At 37.8% G+C, this 25,752-nt stretch overlaps 1 protein-coding gene across 1 annotated transcript in view; it reads right to left on the bottom strand.

Annotated features, from left to right (window-relative positions):
- The window catches only part of LOC127628542 (laminin subunit alpha-5-like), a 95,124-nt gene extending 70,741 nt beyond the window's left edge, over positions 1-24,383 (bottom strand). The window contains exons 1-2 of the mRNA XM_052105335.1: positions 24,105-24,383; positions 20,000-20,152 (exon numbers count right to left, since the gene is read on the bottom strand). Coding sequence (XP_051961295.1) covers positions 20,000-20,152; positions 24,105-24,383 — 432 coding nt within the window. The remainder of the gene's footprint in view (positions 1-19,999; positions 20,153-24,104) is intronic.
- Between the last annotated feature and the right edge of the window lie 1,369 nt (positions 24,384-25,752).

The raw sequence follows: 25,752 nt of genomic DNA, 5'->3' as shown, positions 1-25,752 counted from the left end.
ATTTAAGCACTGATTTTAGCCAAGTAATGATACATAATAATATTAATTTAGCCAATTAATGGTTTGATTTTAGCCGCATACTTCATTTGAATTATTCTGTAATCATTGTCTGGCGGTTCAAAAGTTTTGAGGCCACAGGGTCAAAGATTAAGTTGTTTGAACTTTACGCACTGCACTCCAACACTTGACGGAAGCGCAACTTGTGCCAGGGGCAATGCTGTCTCTTCAATCCATAGAATTCAATGTATTTGGCAATACAAATCCCAAATCCCTATGGGCTTTACTTGCTCCCTCTCTCCCTCTTTTAACACTTTTCTCCTCTTCCTTCCATTGCTTCAACCTTTATTGTTTTACCACATCTTATATTGATGTAATTGATTGAAAAGGCATGGGTGCTGCTTTGCAGGGATTCAGAAGAATGGTGGGAATTGATCCTCCACAGACTTTCCGCCACCTTGCTGTTCTGAATCCAAAGCACCAGACAGGCTCGGGTATAATGGCCTGCTTATGTGGAGAGCAGGAGGAGGACGGTTTATCATAGAAACAGGGGATGCCATAACAGCTGTGAGAGTCCATTCACACAGAGTATGGGCACATGTCATAAATCCATACAGATGTGTGTGTGAAAACTGTGGCATTGGAGCCCAAGAGGTGTGAGCATGGGTGGGTGAAAAGAACCTGTGAGGGATCACACTAGAGGTAGCTGGTTCAAAGCTCAAAGACAGCTGTTGCCCCCCAGAGACAGATCTGATCTGGGGTAATGGATCAAACTCACACCCTACAGACCATTCCAGATATGTCTGTGAGAGCTGTTTACTGCCCTTAATTCACAGCCACAGACGGTATCTGCTTACAGACCAATCACTACTGATTGGGCTCTCAAAGCAAACACACTCTACAACAGTACATGTGACCCCAGAGCTAGAGTCACTGGATCCTTTTTCACTTTCAAAACCCTAGTGGTATTCACACTAGACTTTAAGCATGCAAATTATTAAGGCTGGCAATTTAATGTATTTATTTGTGATTAATTATATGAAAAATAAATAAAAAAGCATTACAATTATATAATTAAAAGCTGAGACTTTCCTTTTTACTTTGCATAAAGTGCATAAACTCAAAATGAGGAAGCAGGTAACATGCTGTTTTAATGGTTTGCTTGTCTGCTGCCACAATATGCTGTATGTACATGATTTAATATAGTGTATTTGAATTTATATGCATTATATTATTTATTATATATTACATGTATAATTATTTATATGTGTACTAATGTTATATATTAAATTATCTTTATTTGGGTTAGGTTGATATGCAAGAAATTGTGATTACTTCGATTAATTATTTTGCACATCATTAAGCTATTTAGATAAAAAGATAGGAACAGGAATACAGCACTTTGGAGCTTGACAGCCCCAGTTCTCAATCACTTTTGTTGCACAGAAAAGAGCACCCCGAATATTCGAGTATCTACTTTTGTGTTCCACGAAGTAGAAAGGAAACTTGTAACACCATAAATAAAAAAAAAAGAAAAGAAAAGAAAAAGTGTGTTAGAATTGTTATTATCTGTGACTTTTAGAATCTATATTGGTCAAAGTCTTTTGCTATACAAATTCCCAGGTCAAGGTTCATCAACTTTTGTGAGCTACGAAATATAAAAATCCTTTCAACATGCTTGCATACCCACTCTGCTCTACAAACAAGTCAAAGACTTAATTATTGGCCCATGGGCACAGACAAAAAACCAGTGTTTAAAAAAATGAATGTTCAACTCCTTCAGACATTAAAAGGCATTTAACTCATTATGATGCCACTAGGAGAAGACAAAATAATAAGTTAAGTTAAGACAAGTAATAGAGAGCAGACAAGTAATAGAGAGCAGAATTAGGCTGAACGAGGGCATGAATGAGAAAACAGTGAACACAGAAAAAGCAATATATGTGTCCTAGCCAGTCATTGAAGTTTAATGCAAACACTTGCATAAGTGTGTGTCCTGGTATCCTAGTCGACACGCTTTGCTTTTTAACACTATTATTCACAGCTGAGCTCCAGCTAAGCCGACCTTCACTCAAAATACTGCACCAAGACAAAACATACAGAGCTGAAGAACAGGACTGCATAAATTTCTGCTATACTAATAGGAAACTTTGAAAACAGCATAAAGAAGAAGAGAGGACAATGCAGTTGTCATAGCCCGAAGGCAACCATACGCATCTTTACAATGAGAAGCTTAAGTTATCAAGAACTAATATGACTTTCCCATGACTTGACTGACTCAATACAAGTACCAAACATAAAGGAACAGTCACCCAAAAATAAAACATTTGGCATCATTTACTCATCTTCATGTGTTCCAAACCATATTAATTTCTTTGTTCTGTGGAACACAAAAGGTGATGTTAGGCAGAGTGTTAGTCTCAGTCGCCATTCATTTTCATTGCATAATTTTTTTTCCATACAATGCGAGTGAGTGGTGACTGAGTCTAACATTCTGCCTAACATCTCCTTTTGTGCTCCACAGGAGAAAGAAAATCATATGGGTTTGGAACACCATGAGGATGAGTAAATGATGATAGAATTTTCATTTTCAGTTGAACTATCCCTTTGAAAGTCAGCTCCTAAATAAAAAGTTTAACCTGCTAAAACACACGTGACAAGAGACATATTAAATAACAAATACCAACATTAACAAACGGTGTTCCTCAATGATCAAATGCTGGAGTGTTCATGAAACTCAACAACACTGAAAAGGCATGTTTACTTCCATAAGCCCACAAAGACAAGAGAGCTCTAGTGCTCATGTGAGCTTACATCATTCTTTAAGAGTTTTGTAATGTATGGAAAAAAAGACATGCTGTTCATCAGTTCTAGGCTTTAAAACAGAGGGATGTCACCGGTGACATGTATAATTGCACTTCATTTCATGGGAATGCTGGATGGGCAGCCTAGATACGTATGTGTGTGTTATCTGCCCTCAGGATATGGAGTCTAAGAGGGGTTTGAAGGGTGGTCATCTGTTCACACCTGCGCTCCATGTCTGATTTTCCTCCTATCAGTCTGGGATAATTTAAGCATTCCAGGAACATTGATTAGGGGGTCCTCTGAGGACCAGGACTTGGTTTATTTGATTAAACTTCCTCCTCTATGATTTCCTTAGTAAGGCCACATCCACACTAATCTGTTATCATTTAAAAATTACATTTTCAGTTTCCATAGTTTTCCAAAGTATGCTGTAATGCGTTGAGTAGATGAGAGGCATAAATGTAGCAAAATACATGTATTTTCATGCAAAATGATAATAGTGTGGAAGTGGCCAAGGTTACAACTGGGAATGGGTCAAAAATCTAAATGATACAGACTAGTTTATCTAGATTTCTCTTAGTTTTGATATTTTTAGTTTAAAAAGTGCACTATGCTTTAACAGACCAAACAAATTTTTGTGCTAAAAAAATAACAGAGCTTAAGTGACTCGAGATACATTTTAAACTCTTGTAATTCTCTTTAACTTGACACGGCATCTAAAAAACAAGATGCTCATGTGCACGATGCTGAAAAAAAAACCAGCAAGACGAGACGCAATGGTCAAAGACGTCTGTCTAGCATATGTTTACATAAAAAAACTCTAATTTAACACTTTAAATTTGTCTCAAAATTCATTCCCTTTAAAGCACAACCAGTATAACCATACACATGCAGACGGATTGCTATGAGTTTTGCATTTTTTAGGATGGTGTGTCCAGTTAAAAATAGTTAAAGTACTTTTAGTCCACATCCAAACTAATCCGATTTCATTTGAAAACTCTGTTTTCGTTTTCATAACGTCGTTGTTTTCCTAACGTCATCATTTTCCAAAGTATGAGGTAATGGACAGCGTTTTTTAAAATGCTCCATTTTGGGTGGAGCAAAACGGCATTCTAGTGTGGATCTAGTGTCTAGCAACATTAATGTGGATGTGACATTAAACTTCTAAAATGCATCTGCATTCTACTCCATTGTGTTGCACTCTGTCTATTTTTTTATTTTCTTGCAAGAACATGTCTTTTTTAAACTCCCAATTATATAGGTATTCCTTCAGACCGATTAGTTGTTCAGGCAACCCAGCGACTAGTCAATTTAGAAAATATTAAATTATTCCACATCCCAAGAAACAGCTGCCTTTAAATGACATGGCAAGTGTGAAGGGGTTACATGTGTTTTTCTTTTCTAAACTAGGAGGTAGGGTGGTTAACAGTTGGTATTCAACCTGATGGTTCTGCTCCTGTGAGTCTGGGAAAGAAAAGTGGGTGTTTTCTGTATTCCAAATGCTATCCAGACTCCACTAATTAGATATTCCTGCCAGAGTATCTTATCTGTGCTTCTCCCATCTGCTCTAACACACAGACACACACCAAGGACTGAAGGAGGTTCTCAAGACTCTAAAGAACAATCCAAACATGAGAGCAAAACTAGAGAAAGTGGAAAAAGAATTAACCAGAACTCAACCAGATAGTATGCAAATCCAGAAGAATTGATAAGAGATAGAGACAGACAAAGATAACAAAACATGAGAGAAAACGTGCATTAACTAGAAACAAAACAAGCCTCACACTCTATTAGTGTGAGGCTTGTACCTCACGGTACTATTCCAAAATCTTGTTACATCACACAGAGTTCTCTGTGACACTACAGTTCAGCTAAACACACACACACACAAAAACACCTCACATCACCCTTGATACGTGCATCTTCAGTGAAAGATCATTAAAATGCTGGGGCATGTCTAATTTCCTAAATTCAACTTTTTGGAAGATAATTATTAGCTACATATTAAGAGGTTTGTTGAAGGCCAAGGTGCAAAGAAACACATTGCAAAAGACTTTGAAATACTAAAGCATAATTACGTAAAGCTATACAGAAATAAACAGAAATGGCAGGAATGCAACTCATGAACTTAAAGTTTCTCTCCCATGCCTTGCTCAATGAAGCATTTGAATAAAAGTGGATGTATAGGCTCTGTGTGTAGCCCAGATCAAGCATTAAGAACCTAAAATCATTGTAGGACCCCCACTACCTATGCCATTGAAAAGTTCTGAATGAGGAAGTTGGAAACAAGAGCTAGCACCCTACTGCCCAGCACAGTCGGAAAGTCTGTTGTGCTCCTCTGTGAACTAGCTGAGAGGTTAGATGAGGTGAAGGCAGGTGCCCTCTCATTAAGCATCATGAATCAAAACTAGAACTAGATTAGACATGGTCCACTCTCAGTTCTGGTCAATTGTAAGTGTGAGTGTTGTGAAACTACAAAAAGTTGAGTGTTGTGAAACTACAGAAAGCAAATTCTTACTGTCACTGCTGTATGTTTTCACATTGGCCCATACTAGCCCAGCATACCTGATTCTTCAATGGGTCAAGATGAGATGTAACCTTGCTGTTGATGTGGTCTACTTCAAAAGACATACCTTTCGAGTACAAATAATTGTATATCAGCAACTTTGGTAATATCAGTTAAACTGCCCAACAAGGAATGTCATTCTGTAGATGTTTTATTCATGTTTTGGAGGATTCCTTTAATTAATATTAAGCATGAAATTATTGTGACCACTACTGTTTATATCTATCATATGTAAACTTACTACTATAAAATGCTGCAATAAAAAAAGCCACAGCCAACAAAGACTTCGGCTTTTTGTGGAAATTAAAGTGAAAAGTGTGTGGGGGCGACAGGCCTTTTCAACAATGTATCCGAAGTCAGATTCAGGAATAGTTGACCCAAGTCATCTGTGCTTGGTGCCCTCCTCTCTCATTCAACCTTTTATGGCCTTTTAAATCTAGGTCTTGCTTGTTTATCTGCCCTGTTATCTCAGATGGATTGAAGAGTGGGATGGATTTATCGCTCATTCTGTCATTACCCTCCTGGGTTCTCATGCTTGGGGGGGACAGTTTAAAATTCCTCCTAGAGGACACTCTCTGTCTGTTGCTATATCAGAACAGTGGCACCACATAGTATTGCATCCACTGCATATTGTACAGCATTATACTTGTACATACAGTATTCATGGTTGTACATCTCAAACTCAAGAAAAACACTAGCACTTTTATAGAGTGCTATTGCATATGCACTACAAACCATAAAAACCATTGTTGCCATTGTGTGTAATCACGAATCCTCCAAAGTGATTGGAAGATATACTGATTAACAGCCAATAACCTTTTCAAAGTCCCTGCCAAACTTTATTCCACAGCAGAGACTGAGATAAACCACTCATCAAAGATCTGTATGCTCTTAGTCCAAGGCCCTGCTGACTGCGAATCCACAGATAAAACACAACTGAACTTTGGTTGAATATGGTCTTTTCCATAGACATAACACAATGAAATCCACAATGACTTCCTGTGCAAAGCCTTCAGACTTTTAGAGTGTCTCGTTATCTATTTTCTCTACTTTTTCTGATTAAAAGTGGGGTTTTTAAGGAAAATGCCAATGAAAACACTCCCCTTCGAAGCAAAAGAGGAGGGAAAGGTATTTATATACCTCTATTTTCCTCCTTAACTAAAGTGACAGACTTCCCCTCTCAGGCCCAACCCAATCAATGAACCACTGAATGGATGAAAGACTCCAACAACAGCTCTTGTTGACCTGGCAAAAACAAACATTTACTCTCTCATTAACAAGGCCAGCACTCAGTTCTCTCATTCAAATCATCCCTCCCTATCTTTTCAGCAGCTTGTGCTTAAATTCCAAAAAAAAAAACACACAAAAAACACTATAATCTATCATTGTGGAGACAGAGGAAACGAGAGAACAAAAGGAGAGAATGAGTGAAAGATGAAACAGAAAGAGAGTTTGTGAGGGACAGGCTAAGAATTGAGTGCATTCAGGCAAGTGGGGATTAAATTCTGTTTCTACATAATGAATCAGTGCATACTTGTTACCATCATCAGCGGTGGTTAAAGTTGCCAGCTCAACTAAGTGTGAATTTACATCTGTTCATCGAAGCGTGTAACTGAGACATCAAGCCCTAAACCTCATACTGAACTCCATGCCAATGTGCCTAAAGTGTAAAAAGGAACTTTTGTGCATGATCACAATAACATTTACTATTAATAGGCTGACTTCATAATGTCAAATCATTTGAATGACTAAGAGCAGCTGCGATATGAAATACTTTATGTTGGAAAATTCTGATGAAATGCAAAGCCAGTAATCACACAATAAAAGGTCTTAAGATGAATGTGCTGTTTGCGTCTCTTGTCCAATGCTATCAAAAAACAGCTAAAGCCAGCTTGTGATGCTAGCTGGATTTATGGTGGTTGATCTGCTGGACTACCAGTTTGCGGGACTAAGCTCAACCTGGTAAGGGCTGGTAGATAAAAATATGAATTCTGGCTTTATATCTCACAATTTTGACTACTTCTTGCAATTGTGACATTATATCTCGCATTTACGACTTATCGCAATAGAGAGACACAGCTGATGCTCTTTTGTTTCTCAATCACAAGATATACATTGCAATAACAAGCAAAAATAAAATGACACAATTATGAGAAATTAAGGGGGATCATTTTCATTTTGCAGGGTTAGGGTTAAGCTTACACAATAAAGCAAGACACCTTGATTTCAAACTCTGAACTTTATTTTTTTATTTATTTTAACTAAAAGTTCTAAAAAAATAAGTGCATTTAAAATGTGTTGTTAAATTTTTGAAAGATGGCTTAACAACAGTTGTGAACATCTCTCTGGCAAAGAAGCTTCATCCGTGTATCCTCTAGCTGTCGGGTATTTTGTTATCCAGGAAAATATTTCATGTGTGTGAATAAATTAGTTTAGTTCCCTCCTTCACGATATATATATCCAATTACATCGGAAACCTCTGGGCTGAGGGATAAGGGAATAGTCTTGCTTTATTGATTTTGCATTGAAAATTAAATCATTTATTTAAAAAAACGAAAAACTTAAATCAAATACATTTTTTAATTCAAATTGCACTCCAAACGAAACGAAAAAGCAAATAAATGAATAATAAATTGACAAAATTATATATATATATATATATATATATATATATATATATATATATATATATATATATATATATATATACACTGTAATTTAAAGGCTCATTATTAAGTTTCAGTATTTCTCTGTAATGTAGAACAGTGTTAGCAATGTTGCTTATGACATTCTTTCTCAGTCCTGGAACTCAAAACATTTTCTGATACCAGCACTTTTAGATTTCGGCACATCTAGCATGCTACATGCTTATCACTGCCGTTGACGAGATTAATCCCTTAGGTATCAAAATTTGGTACCCAATGACAAGACATTTTTCGATACTCGATTGTTTAGAGGCAATTCGGTCAGTGCCTAAAATGTATCGAACTCGATACCCAGACCTAAACTGTGCAGGAGATTTCATGTTGCCAAAATACCCTCATCCACACCACCTTGCCTATATTCACAGGGGTAAGCAGCCATACCAACCATTCATAAAAGGCTCCAAAAGTGATCTGAAGCACAAACATCAGCTAGAACTCTAGATCCGGGACAATATGTTCTGGAATCCTTCAACCAAGAAAAAGAAGTTAGGGCAAGTTTTAGATCAACATATTCTTTCACGCTTGATTGACTGTTCAGTACCACCAGTTTTCTTTGGTTTGGCATTGATAGATATTCAGCAGACTTATGAAGAATCTGTAGATATGTCACCTGTGAAAGATCACAATCTTGCATGCAGGGCTGTGATAAGCTCGGCCACACTGCAGGAGCAGCATACATATCCACTGAAAAGCTGCAGGACTGCCCTTTTGTTTCTCAGACTCAGACTTGGAGAGGTGGAGGTGGGACAGGTATCAACAGCTGTCAGAGGGCATTGCTGAACTCTAGAAAATTTCTGTTTGAATCCATGACCAAAGCCCATACAGGTCATCTCAAATTCTTCCCCAACAGTCGCCTCATTTTGAGTCGATTGATAATTTGTATTTGACATTGTTTTCTTGAAGGCTAACTCCTGGCCATAAGGTTAAGGAACCTGAGGAACCCTGAGAGGATGTGCATTTTTGTCTTTGTTAGTATGACTGGAAATTATTAATTACAGGTATTAACCGATGTAATGTAACCGAAAGAATGTTTCATAACAAAGTGTTCCATCACGATGCTAGGAATTTCTGAGCATAGAATGGTAAATCAGAGCAAAAAAATTACTGACTACTGACTGAAGAATAAACAGCATATTTGCATATTTCTGAATATTAAAACTCTTCTATTGGATGGTTTTGTCGTTTCTGTGATATCTAACATTACACTATTTTTGATTGATGTTGATCTCTCTAATTTGTGAACATCCTAATCACGAACTCCTCAAAGTAAATGGATGGAATGGGAGGAATTACTTTGAAGTTCATGTTTGGCTTATTAGAACATAGATAGTCGAGTTGGCTTTAGACCTGTATTCATTCAATATACTGTATCTTGAAGGAAGTCTTTGCAAAGTTCCCTGTGTTGGCAGACATGTTTGATTTTGAGGCTACGTTCACTCCATTTCTTCTTGATAAAGGTTTCAACAGAGTAGATAAACAAGATACACAGATTAGACACTTCCAGCCTACCCGTTGTTTACTCATACCTAATCTCCCTTCCACTGGGAGGTGACCATGTGTGTAAGCAGATGTGTGGTGTGCACTTTGTAGAGTCAAGTAGAATTGAGATACCATCAATAATTATCTAATTTGAAATGATAACTAATTGTATGTCCTGATCAAAATATTCCATCTTTTTATATTAAAATCCAAATTGATTTGCTGTACTGTGGACACATGGAACGCAAGAGGCATTATATGCACTTTGAACTAAGTGGAGCGTGCTGGTGGTTCTACAGCTCTTTGAATGGATGCTGTTTGCAAAGACCTGTGGGAGACCTGGAGGTGGTTCCCTTCTGGAAGGTTCACCAGATAAAAACTCCATATGCATTCCTTCACTCTCTTCTTTGAAAATAATTGACCAATGTGAGTTTCTTATTAACATGTTCATTCATTCCTTCTATTTGTAAGTCATGTGTTTTCCGGTTACACTCACAGTATGTCTATAGGTCTTTGCAATCCATAGACTTCATCTAATCATTTACTCTCTGACCTTGTCATCCTGTAGCACTAATTTCCATTTTTCTCTTTTTTTTCTAATGTCTTCCCTTCCTGATGTCAACATTTAACAGACAGGTCTTATCTCCTTTACGGCCGTAACCGCCACGGGGCAGTTTCCTCGAATCGTCTTTCAAATATTAGCTGAGCATTTCAACAGGATTTTTTGAGTTTGAAACAATCAAGATGTTTGGAAAAAGCTGTCTCTTCTTTTCCTCTTTAGCAACTTTGGTCCTTGAAGCTAAACTCACAAACTCATGTGTCACCAGTGGTGTCTCCAAAAATAAATAAATAATAAAGAAGCCATTTCTGTAATGCATTGGAACCTTTTATTTTTACTATTCCAGTTTTTTCAGTGATGATTCTCATGAAAGTGTCTTATTACAGTAAAAAAGACGTTGTTGTGCAATAACTTTTCAAATTAAAATAAAAAAAAATTAAAAGGCAGTACCAAGGGAGTACTACTACGATGTATGCATACATAACAATTCAAATAATATATAAAAACAATTAAACTGGGGCCTGGGTAGCTCAGCAAGTATTGACACTGACTACCACCCCTGGAGTCACGAGTTTGAATCCAGGGTGCGCTGAGTGACTCCAGCCAGGTCTTCTAAGCAACATAATTGGCCCGGTTGCTAGGGAGGGTAGAGTCACATGGGGTAACCTCCTTGTGGTCACAATTAGGGGTTCTCGCTCTCAATGAGGCATGTGGTAATTTGTGAACGCGGAGGAAAACTGATCGAACTGAACATGAATGAATTTAACTTGTGCAAGTAAACTTTGTGAAAATACTGCATGTTATGAACCCATTGTTTTACTACAGCAATATTGTAGTAGTAACTATGGTTAATTGTGTGGTAACTATGTTTTAACTAAATACCATGGTTAAACTATAGTTACTGTAGTGAAATGGTAAATTTTTGTAAGAAGTCTAATCATTTTCTTTTAAGGCAAAATGTTTTATTTTTATTTTATATTACCCATTTTATCGTAAGTAATCGCAAAAAAATAAAAAGTTTTTATTGAAGTATCGGTATTGATATCGACAATGTTCGACTTGAAATGATTGGTATTGGATCGAAAAGAAAATAAGTGGTAAAGCCCATCCCTACTCCTGTTTGGCTGATTAGAACACAGATAGTCGAGTTGGCTTTAGGCCTGTATTCATTCAAAATATCTTGAAGGAAGTCTTTGCAAACTTTCCCTACTCCTTATGATTGATGGCTAAAGTCGAGGTAGAGGGTTCTGAAGGCTCAAGGGAGACGTGCTGATCCCTGCTGGTTCTGAATTACAACCTGAATTACAGCATTAATGGGGCAATCGTTCACTAAAATTTTAAGTGCAGAAGGGAATCTTTAGGAGGACCGACTTGGGCTCTGAAAAGCAGTAAAGAAAGCATCATTAAGTGTTTCCTTTTGATGTTATCTAGATGGCTCCCTCCTTATGGTCAGATTGTGCTGCACTGCCTCTCATCTTTCTCCTTCACTCCAATTTTGTTTCTCCCATTAGCAGGCCGATTTTCCAATTTTGTCTCTCCCATTAGCAGGCCCATTTTCCTGCTCAGTAAACACTATGAAAGCGAGGGGGAGAAGAAGGGCAGAAGTGTGGAAGCATGCATACAGTAACTATCTGTGTGTGTGTGTGTGTATGTTTCTGTGGTTTACGAGGACAATTTTTTAGTTTACAAACTGGTAATTACAAGGGTATTATGCTATAACTGTGGTTTATAAGGACATTTCTAGTGTCCCTATAATTTAAATAGCTTAAAAAACATACTAAACAATGTTTTATTGAAAATGTAAAAATGCAGAAAGTTTTCTGTGAGGGTTAGGTTTAGGGGTTGTGTTAGGTTTAGGGGACAGAATCTATAGTTTGTACAGTATAAAAATCTGAGAAATCTGAAAAAATAAGAATGTCTATGGAAATTCCTCATATTGATAGACCTGACCATTGTGTGTGTGTGTGTGTGTGTGTGTGTGTGTGTGTGTGTGTGTGTGTGTGTGTGTGTGTGTGTGTGTGTGTGTGTGTGTGTGTGTGACTGGGCGGTCATAAATAAGACATATTTCGTTTAAAAAGAAAAGGACTGAGAGGAAGCACCAAGTCATTAAAAAATTACAAGACTCACAGAGCAAAAATGATCCAGTTTTTAAAACAGATAAACAGTAAGCTTGTTTTGGGTATAGATCAACAGATCTGACAGATATTAAAAGTGTCATATTTTCCCATTAAAAAAGTAAGGAAATATGCTCAGTACAATGGAAACATTGTTTGCAAGGTATTCAGGCAACATACTGGTATGTCTTATGGAATATGGAAGATTATGGAAAACACAATGACATGGTAGATCTTGTACCTGAGGCAGCACAACACTGCCAATGGAAAAGTGTCATGGTGGTATTTGCTAATCACTACTGCAATTACTCATATTCAAGGTTAGAGTTTCCTTAAACTTCGGCACATAACCCGTTCTGAACCTTTTATGCAACAGACATACAGTCAGTGGGGATTTCTTTAAGACTGCAAGGGAAGCTCAGCTTCCCCTATAATGTCAAAAAAATAATGGTCAAATATGTACTATTGTGTAAACAATTTATTGACTAAAAATGCGTTAGAACACGTTCATCTCGAAGACGAGTTCGTTCAGAATCAGCTACATTACATATAGCAGGTCGGCTGACTCGATTTACTTCTCATACATTCCCGTAGCGTCAGTGCATTTCCCTGTTGAAGCCGAGCGTCCATTGACTTCAATGGGGCTGCTCTGAACAGTTTTTTTCAGTGCTCCGAAAATAGACGGTCATTGGATAAATGCTGCGATTATGTCCCGCCCACGGACGCTCAGCGTCTCTGGGGGTGAATGAGGAGTGGGCTGGCCCGGACTCCGGGCTTCCGCGTGATGATTGGAGGATCATCATTGGAGGATTGTCGAAAGACTGCATCTCCTTTTGATTGACAGCGAATCTGTACTATAAGAAGTCACTGAAGCTATTTCGCGCTCAGTCCCATCGCGGATTTCTCAAGTGTAGTCGAAAGACAAACTGCTGCAACCTATTTCTTTATATTTGTTTGGCGAAATTGCTAGTCAATTTGCATAATACATTTCACACAATTATACACCACATTCCTTGTTTCAGTTTTCAGTGGCAGACGGTGCTAATATTGTCGACCTGATTTTGGCGAAGCCATTTGAAAGTCTTCCTTACGAGGAAAAAATTAGAATTAAACAGCAGGGCAGATCAACACCTAAGATTGATTTAGTGCAAAAAATAGGGTAAATAAGTTTATAATGTAGGCCGAAAATGAGCTTCCCCTCTTTGAAAGACCAGCAGCCGCCACTGCATACAGTTGAAGTCAGAAGTTTACATACACTTAGGCTGAAGTCATTAAAACTCATTTTTTAACCACTCCACATATTTAACATTAGCAACCTATAGTTTTGGCAGGTCTTTTAGGACATCTCCTTTGTGCATGACATGAATTGATCCTACAATTGTTTACAGACAGATGTGCCAATTTCAATTGACTATATCACAATTCCAAGGGTTCAGACGTGAGCAATTTCCAAACTTTCTAAGAAAGGGGGCAGGCAGTGCCGCTGGGGAACAGGCAGAGAGGTAGGTATTCGTTAGACATAGGGTGAGGTCAGTGATGACAAATGGATACTGGACAGGATGGACAGCAGCCAGAGGGGACTGAACAAACAGGTCAGCAGCCACGATGGGATTGACAGACTCGTCAGACTTGGCAGCAGCGTCAGACAGATGCTGGCCACTGGACTGAGTAAAAGGCTGGTTACCAGTGTCTGATGGGTGTTGGCCACTGAACTGAGAAACAAACTGGTCCCTAGTGTCTGATGGGTGCTGGCAAATAGTCTGAGTAAAGGGCTGGTCGATGGCCATTAGGGACTGAACATGACAGTCGATGGTCATGGGACTGAACAGGCTTGGCGAAGGTTACCGGAGACTGGACAGACTCGCCAACAGCCTCGGGCAACTGGACAGATACGTAGAAAGCCTCTGGGAAATGGAAAAACCTGATGACCACAGGGAACTGGACAGGCTGTGTGGTGATCAACACGGTCGGGAGTGTTGTCAGCAACTGGGAAATGGCCTCCTTGGCCGAGAACGCTGACAGCGGCAGGGGAACGGCCTCCGTGGCCAGGAGCGCTGGCAGCAACTGGGGAACAGGGTCCCTTATAATCCTCCTCTTCTGGACGGTTATAAGCACTACTGCTTCAGCAGTCCTCATTTTTCTGTGATGCTTGGCTTGTGGTGAACCAAAGGGATGGTGGGGCATGGACAAAGGAGGAGGTTTTATCCAGTGTGGATGTCCTTCCCCCTCTCTAATGGGGCTTTTCCACTGCACGGTACAACTGGACTCAACTGGACTCAACTTTTTAGGGGTTTTCCACTGAGGATAGTGCCTGGTACCTGATACTTTTTTTAGTACCACCTCGGTCGAGGTTCAAAGCGAGCCGAGCCGATACTAAATGTGATGTCAAAATCCTTCAGATCACTGATTGGTCAGGGAGAATCGTCACTACCAGCATCACTTGATCACTTGACTGGTTTTCCGACACGCGACATCAACCCGGTAGTCACTACTAGCGTCACTGGATTTCCGACATGCAACATCAACCCGCTAGTTTTAAAGGAACAGTGATAGCAGTATAATTTGTTCACGCGACTTTTGAATTGTGTAAAAAGAAATGGCTGTGCGCGAAACCACGCCGTGGTCAATAAACAAGGTGCAGACGGTCTACTCATTAGCGATGAGCGAAACGAAAAAGTCTCTCAGGAAGTGTATCAGCTGTTGGCTGCACTCTGCTACCACCGGACCTACCAACAGTGTTGGGAAAAGTAAAAAACAAAGTAAAGTGAGTAGAGTTGAGGCGAGTCGAACCGTAAGGTGCAGTGAAAAAGTGCCATAAGCCAGCAGACATGGTTCACCACTCCCCAATAGGGTCATAAAAATGTATAGCTCACCATTTGCTGGGTTCAGTTCTGGCTGGATTATTCTGTCACGGTTTGTGTCAGGAAGAACCCAATTGCAGACAGCCAGCTCTTCAAAAATACTTTATTAAAGAAAATACTACCCTTTAAACAAAAACTAGCCATGAGAGGGCAAAACTAAAAATAAAAGAAAAAACAAACACAACAGAGAAATATCAATAAACTGAATTACAAAAGCAACAAGGACCAAACACGAGAAATAAAACAGAATGAAACAAGAGGAAGAAGGGACAGCACAGCACATAAGGAATTATAAAGAGGGAGAAATCAGGGGCAGGTGAAGCAAATTAACAGAAGATCCAAGAAACAAGGGGGCAAGCCATGACATGAGATGGAACAGAAACAAGAAGGGAAAGAGACACATGGAGAAAACAGAACATCCAAAAATAACAAAAACAACAAGAATGTCAGGATCCTGCCACAAAAGTAAAAAAAACAAGACTAGACTGATAACAAGATCCTGACAATAGTCTTACATTGAAGGAAAGACCTAAACAATGTCTAGTAACCAGAATATCATAGAGACTCGGGGGGTGGGCTCTTTTGACTACATGCATCATAAAGGAGAGCAACTGACTGTTATAAAAGAAAAATAATGAGGGATAAAAACAGCCAATTAACTTTTTCTGCTGCTTTCCCATTGGTTAAACCCAGCCCTAAGAGAGAGAAAGAGAGAGAGAGAGAGAGAGAGAGAGAGAGAGAGAGAGAGAAAGTGAGAGAAAGAGACTTGCTCAATGGGAGGTAAGCTTTAGTTCTGCATGGCTCTCACAATTGGCATCATGCCCATCTTGCGCATGGCACACAATGGGGCACTTTAGCAGGGAATCAGGAGTCCCACACAACCCCCACAACACACATGCAAACACACACATACATACAGTTTACAGCTCAGCTCTGGATTAGGCATCATCTATTTTTAACTATTGATTCATATGCACCAAAAGGGCACCGGAAAAGGGTGCGGCATTCCTACTAGGGTTTAGAAGACGATTACTTTGGGATATTATATTTTTTGGTACCGCAAACTTGCAATATTACTTATTATAAGGTTGAATTTGAGTACATGGATGGTAGGTGTTTGAGAAAGAGAGAAAGATGAAAATAGAAATAGAACACTGTATCTTTTACAACATGATAAATGTCTCCCTGACAGCCTTGATAATTTTTTTGATTCAGTGTGGGGTGTACAGTAATTTAGACCTGTTTCCCGATGGGTCAGGATATATTCTAATCTTCTTCAAATGGTTACAGGTTGACAGCTGAATACTTTAGAAAAAGCCTTAAGTAACGAATCATCTACTTTAAGCTTAGCTAAGTACATTGGTGAGGTTATTTCCAAGGTATTATCCTGTATGTGCTTTTGACTCTCTGACATATGCCCTTTGTAAAATTAAGCTGTGTCCTGAGGGATCGCACATACAATTAGGTAAAAACAATCCCCATTTCGATATACGAGATGAGACAGTAAAATGTGTAATCATTTTAGGCTTAAAGTAAATTTGCTCACTCGAGAGATGAGTTAGAGCCCGCATAAACACAGTCATGTCTAGATGATGTATTACTGTGTGGGTCAGGGTTTTGTCTTCAGCAACAGGTTGTACACTCTGATGGGAATTTACTAAGTACAGATTGCACCCACTAATAATAGTTTTTTTAAGTGCTGTTAGCTTTGTTTTAGCATGCAATTTGAAGGAACTCGATTGACTCAAGTGCCAATGCGATTACGTCACACGTGCATACCGCTGCTGACTGGAAGCATGATTTAGAGTTAAAACAATCTTAAATATTAATTTTTTCACACCAAAAGCGATCGTGTTGCTTCAGAAGACATTTATTTAACTGCTGGAGTCGTATTGATTACGTTTATACTGACTGTTTTTCGAGCTTCCAGAGTTAAATCAATATCTTAGCTCAGTAGGTCCTTAAAAGGCAAGGGGATGGCACTTGCCTTTTAAGGACCTACTGAGCCAAGATATTTTTTCTATGTTCTGGTGAAGAAAGAGAATCATACACACCTGGGATATCTATCTCTTTAAATCAAAGTAAAATGTTTCATTTGATCATCAAAAAAAATGTACACAACAAATTTGAAGTTTTTGAGCTGAAAAGAATGACAATTACTCAATGGAAATATATGCAAATACTCAAGATGCAGCACTATTTCAGTGCATTTTGCACCTGGTTAAGTTGAATTGCTGGTGTTTAGTGAATAAGATTAAGAGACTATTTAGCCTGAGATGAAGCACTTTTATTAAAATAAATGGGAGAAACTGAAACACTGAATATGCAGATGTAGAAAAGAAAGTCCCACCTTACAGGTAAAAGAGCCAATCACATTTAGATAAGGTAATTGAGAACCTGCATGCGCAGTAATTGGTCCAGCATGAAAAATAACGTGTTTTTTTATTCTTTATCTGAGCTAAAGAAGCGCAATTTATTATACACATTTTTCTGCTAATCTGAATTTTTTTATTTGATCATAATGTTGACCAACCATTTTGGAGATTTCTATCAATTTCCATTCAAGTAGATAAGAGCTGTACTTAAGCTGTTACGATTATGAAATTTGGCTGATGATTAATTGTCAAACAAATAATTGCAATTATGATGATTAATTGTCTGTTTTAGGGCTATGACAATTAATTGTCTCATTAAGGGCTTTTACGATTAATTGTCATATTTCTAAAGGTATGCTTTTTCTGCATGTGTACTTCATACATGTTAAGAAGTCATTTTTACACATTTAACCAAATAATAAAATAGGGATATGTGATATCCTTTTAAGGCTTTAAAAACACGAATAACATGAAAAATAATGATTTAAGTATCAAAATATTTCTAAATACTTCAAAAATGTCTCTAGTTTTGGTCAATTTTACATTTACACCATTGTTTTTTTGAAAGCATTTATTTTATGGCCAATAATCGCAGTTGTCTCAAATAACTGTGGTTTGATCAAATAACTGCAATCACACAGTTATTTAATAATCGCGACAGGCCTAGGTGTACTTGTACCCAAAATGGCCTCAGAGTGGACTGACTTTAGTACTTTGATAAGATGTTTTTGCACTAACATATTGTGCACAAAAGTGGCACAACTTTTTGTGACTTTGCCCTGTAGACCCTTGAGGTGAGGTGTTAAACAAAAAGAAAAAGAGAGTGCTGAGAGAGAAGCATGAACTTTGGTTGTGAAATAGGGGGTCGTTTTTGTCCCTGAACAGGTTTTGACGGATATTGGGTTAACTAACATTCCAATCCAATTCTTCTGCTCTAGGGTGTCAAATGGAGCCCCATACCTATGTTTCAGAAAGTCTCAAATAAAACAAACCCATCACCTTAAGTAATCAGATTTCTTGTGTCCCTGCACAGTTTGTGCTATGGACATGAGTGATAACTCTAATTGTGTGGCTTGATGAAAAGAAACATATTATTACTTTTCTTAGCAATCAAACTTACATATTCTGCCTGGCAGGTGAAAAAAATCCATACACTTGCATTAAAGAAGAGACCCGATACCATTATTAGGTATAAAATATCAAATAAAACTTGGGGTGGGCACTTTTGACTCGGGCAAGTAAGCATCTTTTACACAGTTTTTTTTTTTTCACACACGTTTGTTTCCACTGGCCATTGACTCTCCTTCTACCTACACTCCAACTTGTCAGACGAGGAGTTAGAATGCCATTAACATATACAGTTGTTCAGTTCTATCTCTGCTCAGTGATGTACTATATGGTAGCTCTTGTATTGCGTTTTAATAAGCTGGTTTAAGTGATGATGAAAAAACACCATCCACATAAAAGAGCACAGACACAAAGCTAGTAACTGCTCTCTGCTTCCATTCATAAAGAGAGAGGGGAGGAGAGAAAGAAAGAAAAGAGAGTAAGTTGTACAGACCTTAGTTTGCCACATATTACATTCCTATTTAGTTGAATGAGATTGATTTCCACAAAATGAGACCAACTGTGCACATACTGTACATATCATCACTATACTGCTGTTTAAATATTCCTTGAGTGAGCTGTAGTTAAATGAATGAATATACAGTAAAATAGAAATTAATAGAATTCATTAATAGAAATAAAGGGACTGTTGGGGTGGTGATGGGATTCCAGAAGAATTCACAGATGAGTTAGGTAAGCATCTGCTGTGATTTACATCTGAAAACGCTCCTCGCAAATATTTGTTTAAAACTATAAAAATATAATTTATGCATTTATATATTCATACTTAAGTAGTTCACAGATTACATGGGCATTGAACTTTTCAAACTATTTGTAGATGCTGTAACTGGTTTTCTTTTTTTTACTGTTTTTTTACCAAGCTCAATAGCGGCCAATGGGAAATTTTTGTTGAAGGTAAGTTGCACAATGTGAGTGAAACCTCCTGCATCTAACTTATCTTTCGTTTTCTGTTTCTCCCATCCACATTATGGCGTGTGTTCCTTTATGCAGCATTGCTGACTGTTTATGAAGAGGCTGCTGGGAGTACTAGAGGACTTTAGGACGAGAATATATACGTGGGAGAGTATGAGTTGTGTTTATTTATAATTACAGAATGCTAAAGAAAGTAACACTCCCAAATGGCTCCTGACTCTACAATAAACATGGGCTGGACATAAAGTGTTCAGAGCAACAACAAAAAATCTTTGAGATTCTCAAGTTGAAATCCTGCCTCCAGTATAAATGGATTTGATTCAACTTGGGGTCCACCCATGAAATTCTACACATGTGTAATCCACAAAAGTGCCTGCTGTAGCCTGGAGTTTCAGATGGCTCTACTATATAATCTTAACATGATATATGTGTGTCTGTCATAGGGGTGTGTGCAATAAGTAGAATAAGACCAATGTAAGGAATGCAGAGAAGACCTACCTGTCCTAGGTCCATTGTGACGTTGACCACATTGTATTTTGTACTGCGGGAGAGCGGAGGGCTCTGCCACCATCGCTCAGTGCCATCGATGGCGTTGCTGATGGGGTGGGCTCTGTTAGTGTCTTCTGAGGTGCAGATGTCACAGTATTGGCCCTGGCAATATAGGAAGACACAATGTTAGTCAATATGTGAAACAAAATTGTTACATAATTCTTAAAACAAAGTGTTAAATGAACATGAACATGAAGTTGAATCCATAAAACAATGACCGTGTTGAAAAATTCAACCAAATATCAAACTTTTTTCATTTTGGACCAACAATGCCTCATTTGCCTTTGTGTGCTGTTGTCAACTAAATTAATGAAAACGAATGATCTGATTAAATTACTGTACAGAATTGATAAAATTTCTTATTTAGTTAAGATGTAAAGAAATACAGTATTTCAAAAGCTGGAAGAGTAATTTTCAGTAACTAAACTGGAATATGTAATGTAATCGGAATATGATGTGCATGTAAAAAAGCTCAATAAAAAAATGTGTTTGTTGACCTGAAAGCATTGCTTCTTCTCTTTATAATTACTATGTATAAATCCTGACATTGAGAAGCCTCTGCCACAAGTGGCTTTTCATTTCTTTGGGAAATGAAGACCTAGCCTACTTTTCAATGACTTTTAATTCGTCAATTAAAGGGATAGTTCACCAAAAAAAAATTTTTATCTTCCTCGTGCCACCCCAGATGTGTTTTTTGTTCTTCTGCAGAAGACACACATATATTTTTCGAAAATATCTCAGCTATCAGGGTCCAAAACTTTGAAGCTCCAAAAAGCACATAAAGGCATCAAAAAAGCAATCCATATGACCCGAGGGTTTTAATTAATGTCTTCTGAAGCTATACGATAGGTGTATGACAGAAACAGATCAATATTTAAAACTACTACTATTTTTTCTATTAATCTTCAATTTCGACCAAATCTCCAATGGATCCATGAGAGTGTCGAGTTGGATCCATTAGCAAGTACTGTAAGATTTTGTCTGATTTTCCCATCGGCAGGGGGAAAATTTCCACTGCAAATCCTCAATGGGTTGAGCAACTGAATGGGTGTTTTCAATAGTGTGAATCCTGGTGAATAGCGAGCAGCCATAGTTTCTGTAGCTCAGGATCATTTAGAGGGAATCTGTAAAAGTTACACTTTCCTTATGTGATGATGCCCACAGATGTAATCGAACTATTTGAGGCATCCAGGATAAGCATATGTACTGAAAATTTTTTTTTTTTAAATGAAACAGAGACAAAAACAAATCTGTAGCAAAACAAATAAAGCTTCTGTACAGCGTTCTTCTGTATTTTTTCACGCATGCACCAGTTAATTCTGCTTCTTGTAGACACGCATAGAAGATCTGACCGGAATCAAAAAGATTATGTTAAAAAATTTTAAATATTGATCTCACACACCTATTGTATCACTACAGAAGTCATTAATTAAACCACTCGGATCGTATGGATTACATTCATGCTGCCTTTATGTACTTTTTGTATCTTCAAAATGTTGCACCCTGATGACTTGCATTGTATGGACCTACAGAGCTGAGATAATTTTCTATAAATCTTTATTTTGTTCATTAGAAGAACAAGAGGCATCTGGGATGCATGAAGGTGAATAAATTATTTTTGAATTTATATTTTTAGGTTAACTACCCCCTTTAACAATTTCTGTTTTGAAAAGCTCAGTTTACAAAAATTACAAATGTTAAAAGAGAAGAATATTGACCTAGGTCAATAGGTTCAAATGTTCACACTCTCAGTTTTTATTACATGCTGATAATACAGTCTGGAAGTTTAGCCAAAACTTGTATTATTTGTTATAATCTAGACTGTACCAATTGTGACCAAAAACAAAGATGTTATGGTTTAGCGCATTAAAACTACACTGTGCTGAAAAAATTCCCAGCAGTAATCCTGTGCGAATGTAGTCAGCAAATAGCTTAAGACAGTTGTTGCTTGTGAACACTGAGGATTGCTGGTTTAGTATGCAATAATTTCATTGAAAACATCCCTAGAAACTAAGGAGAATTCACTTCCTTCATTATCCAAATGCTTGCAACCTAGAACACTTTTAATTAATACCAAATTAATAATAAGTGAATGAATTAAGTGAATACCAGGAAAAATAGATTCATTTATAAGAGTATAATTGAACTAATTGATGAGAGATCAACAGTAAGAGGAATCAATCAGCATATACTCAAAATAGGTTGAGACCACCCATGTACAGGTTTCATAGACAGATGAGATTAGATTTCAGGATTTTGTTTAGCATTAAATCTAGTACTTCAAGGGCGGATCTACTTAGAACAAAGCATGTATTGCCATGGCACTTATAGTTTCCACCTAAATACCACCGTTATTGATACTAATGTAAAATGTCTTTGAACCAGAAACAAAGTGATTTTCAATTGTTCCGGCGTGAAATTTTGATTTTTAAATGCTGGTAACCAGTTATAAACGTCAATTTTGTTCATTAATTAAAGTCCAAAGGGTTTATCACAGTAGTACATGTTTAGAATTACATCACTTCATGTTGTCTGAAAAATGAAACATATGCTTTGATCCTGAAGGAAACTGTTGCATCACTCATTTATTTACCTGTGGATTGTGGATGTTTCTGAATGAAGACATTTTTAACAACTATGTATAAATACAACATACAGTATGCATGCACGGCTAATCCAGATACAAGGAAAACATTATAAGAGATAAAAAGTACATTTCTCAGTTGTCTTCACTGAAGTCTTCAGTCTTCACTACACAGGAAAAATAAATGATTGCTTATTTTTGCTTATTTTGGTGAGGCAAGTGGCTTTTTTGGGGCTTTTTTTTCCAGAAAACATTGCTTGTTTTTCTTGAGAGATCAGGCAACATATATTTGGCCAATTCCTTAGCACATAGTACTGTCATTTTAAAAATATATTTATTAACTGTTCTTTTTTTTTTTTTCTAACCGGTAACCTTTTGGAGAGGCGGCTGCAGAACTTCTGAACCGGAATGAAAAAATACAGTTTTGATCAGAATGAACCAAAATGAAAAAAAAAAAATCGTATTTTTAGTCCCTGCTTTAAACAGTGTAAAAGTCTTTAAGAACCTGTCATTATTTTTATATTTCTTTCTTTGATGATAAATCCAAGTTAACAGTTGTTAACTTGGAAAAAAATGTATGTAGGCAGGTAAACACAAATAATGGGTTTCATGTTATAACATCTAAAATAACTAGTCAAACAGTATTTAATTTTACTGAATTTACCTAACTACATTAGTTTACTCAAAATTAATGTTATGTGTTCGATCAGGTAGAAATACAATAGAAAGTGATGTTGATGTTTGAGGGCATGATCACAGGAGGTGTCCTCAACAACTGTATAGGTCACGACATTATATTAACATATTCTTTGAAGTGTGCCGCAAATCTCTCTCTCTTTCTCTCTGTGTGTAGGTGTGTGTGTGTCTCAAGGTCTTCCATGAGAATGCCACACATTCCTCAGGGAATATCCCAGTAGCAGTGCTACATGGCCCATGGGGTTTGCCTTTTTACACTTTACAATGTTTGAAGTGGGGTTCTTCAGTGGGGTTCTTCAATGGGGTTCTCTTATGCAGGATTTTAGTGCTTCATCCACATCTTTGGATTTTTCACTGTGAGAAGGTGCTCTCAAAGAGGCCAAGACGTACATGTTGCACTCTTTCTTAAGCCCATGTATCGTCTTATTTTGCAGTTGATATATAAATGTTTAGATTGTTACCTTATAAAAAGTTCCAAAAAGTAACATGGTATTACCATGTTTTCTGGATACCATAGTAATTCTGTGGATTTCCACAAATAGTATATGAATGCCATGGTATTACCATCTAATACCATAATTGTACCATGGTATAATTCTCTGTAAACTAATAATGCATTGCACATAGTAAAAAAAATGTATAACTGTAGCCTAATAGTAAACGTTAAAATCTGAGGAATCTCATTAAAAATTTTAATTTGTGCAATTTCGAAATAATAATATTAATGTTGCACAATAAACACAGTACTGAAAGTAATAGGGTCCACGTCTTTACCTGAATAGTTTGACTCGGGTCCCCCAACACGGGGCCCCCGACCAGTTTGCAGTACAGGTCTTGAATCGGGTGCCCGTTCTCGTCCACCCCGCAGGTTGCTGTTGCCGTGATTTTCGTCCCCTCCGCTAGATTGAAATAAGGTGGGTGCAAACTATACCCGTTCACACCGCTGGTGGGCAACTCCTGCGCCGATAAACCGCCGAGAAAAAAAAGCGACAGCGATAGAAACACAAGCGCCGGTGCGCCGAGCGACATTCCCCGTGACGGTCCCCTCGCCATCTTCACCTGTGCACTCAGCACTATTAAAACGTATCAAAATATCCACTGAGAGGTCGTTAGGGTGATAATGACGGGCATTTGGAGAGTCTGAATAAGCGTACGGTTGTTGTGGTGTCTTTCTTTTGAGTAATACACAATGATAGGCAGAAATGCAGTCCGGTGGGCACCTTTCCTCTGCACTGCTGACTGAGTTTAGAGAGGGCAGTGCAGAGCATGTGCAGTGAAGTCCTGTCTCACTCCTCACACTGAGACCCATGAGAAGGTGATGTGTCAGTGCAGGGGACCCCCACTCCTGCGCATTTAGACCACATAACTTACTTGCTAAATGAAAAAAAATATTCACAAATTATTGCGAATAAAAAAGCGAATATTAAATTGTTAATTATGTGTTTAAAGGCACGGGCCACTATTTATACAACGCCATTCAGACTAGAATTTCAATCTATCCCATAGGCTTCCGAAATATGATGTAGCCTAATATATGTAAAATACACATAACATAGATATCATCATGTATGACTTTCACTGATATATGCAACATATTATTCAAATGTATATTAAAAAAAAATGGCCGTTTTCATGTACAGTTTGTAACATAGCTTATCTTTTTCAAAATAACTTTCAAAACCTATTTCTAAAAACACTAAAGTTAGGCTATATGTGATATGTAAAACTGTAGTAAAGAGAGAAATAATGTCAGTACGCTTCTTGTGTGTTGACAATGTTCTGCCGTTGATTCTAACGGAAAGCGCTCGAGCCGCATGATGTTCTCTCCTCAAGCCAAAGCATGTAAGGGATGTTCGCGAGCGTTTGTTTGGCGCGAGGAAAAATATGTGCGAGAACTGTCGATCTTTGGTTACCGAAATGCTGTTTGAAAACGCTTCACCCTATGTAATATGTATAATTAAATCTATTTGGTATTGGTCTACTTTTTAAGATCGAGTAGCCTAAGTCGCTTTGAAAAATGCGTCTGTTAAAATGGTGTTTTAATATTAATGATTAATTTTGGGACAACTAATAATTCAATATTTTTGGCTGTCGGCTTTTAGAAATATTTCCCATTATAAAAAGTACTGAGGCAGTATGGTACAGTGATGTTTCGGACGGTATGTTAGGCCTATGTACATAGTACGAAATATATATGTGTGATATCATGGTACTGGATTATTTGCTTACCATATACTTGTACCATGGTTGTTGCATGATACTCCAGGGTACTCGAAAAATACCATAGTTTAACCGTGATTCCATGTCCAAATATGGCAATTTTTGTGACCATTTTTAACAGCTGGTAATCACAGCCAGGACTGTAGCTAGTTGGGGGAAACGTGGTAACGATTCTAGGGGCCCACAGGTCCAGGGGGGCCCC

This window comes from Xyrauchen texanus, chromosome 35 (assembly GCF_025860055.1).
Source record: "Xyrauchen texanus isolate HMW12.3.18 chromosome 35, RBS_HiC_50CHRs, whole genome shotgun sequence".
Taxonomy (NCBI): Eukaryota; Metazoa; Chordata; class Actinopteri; order Cypriniformes; family Catostomidae; genus Xyrauchen; species Xyrauchen texanus.
The sequence above is the reverse complement of the archived record's forward strand: the minus strand, read 5'-3'. Positions and strand labels throughout refer to the sequence as shown.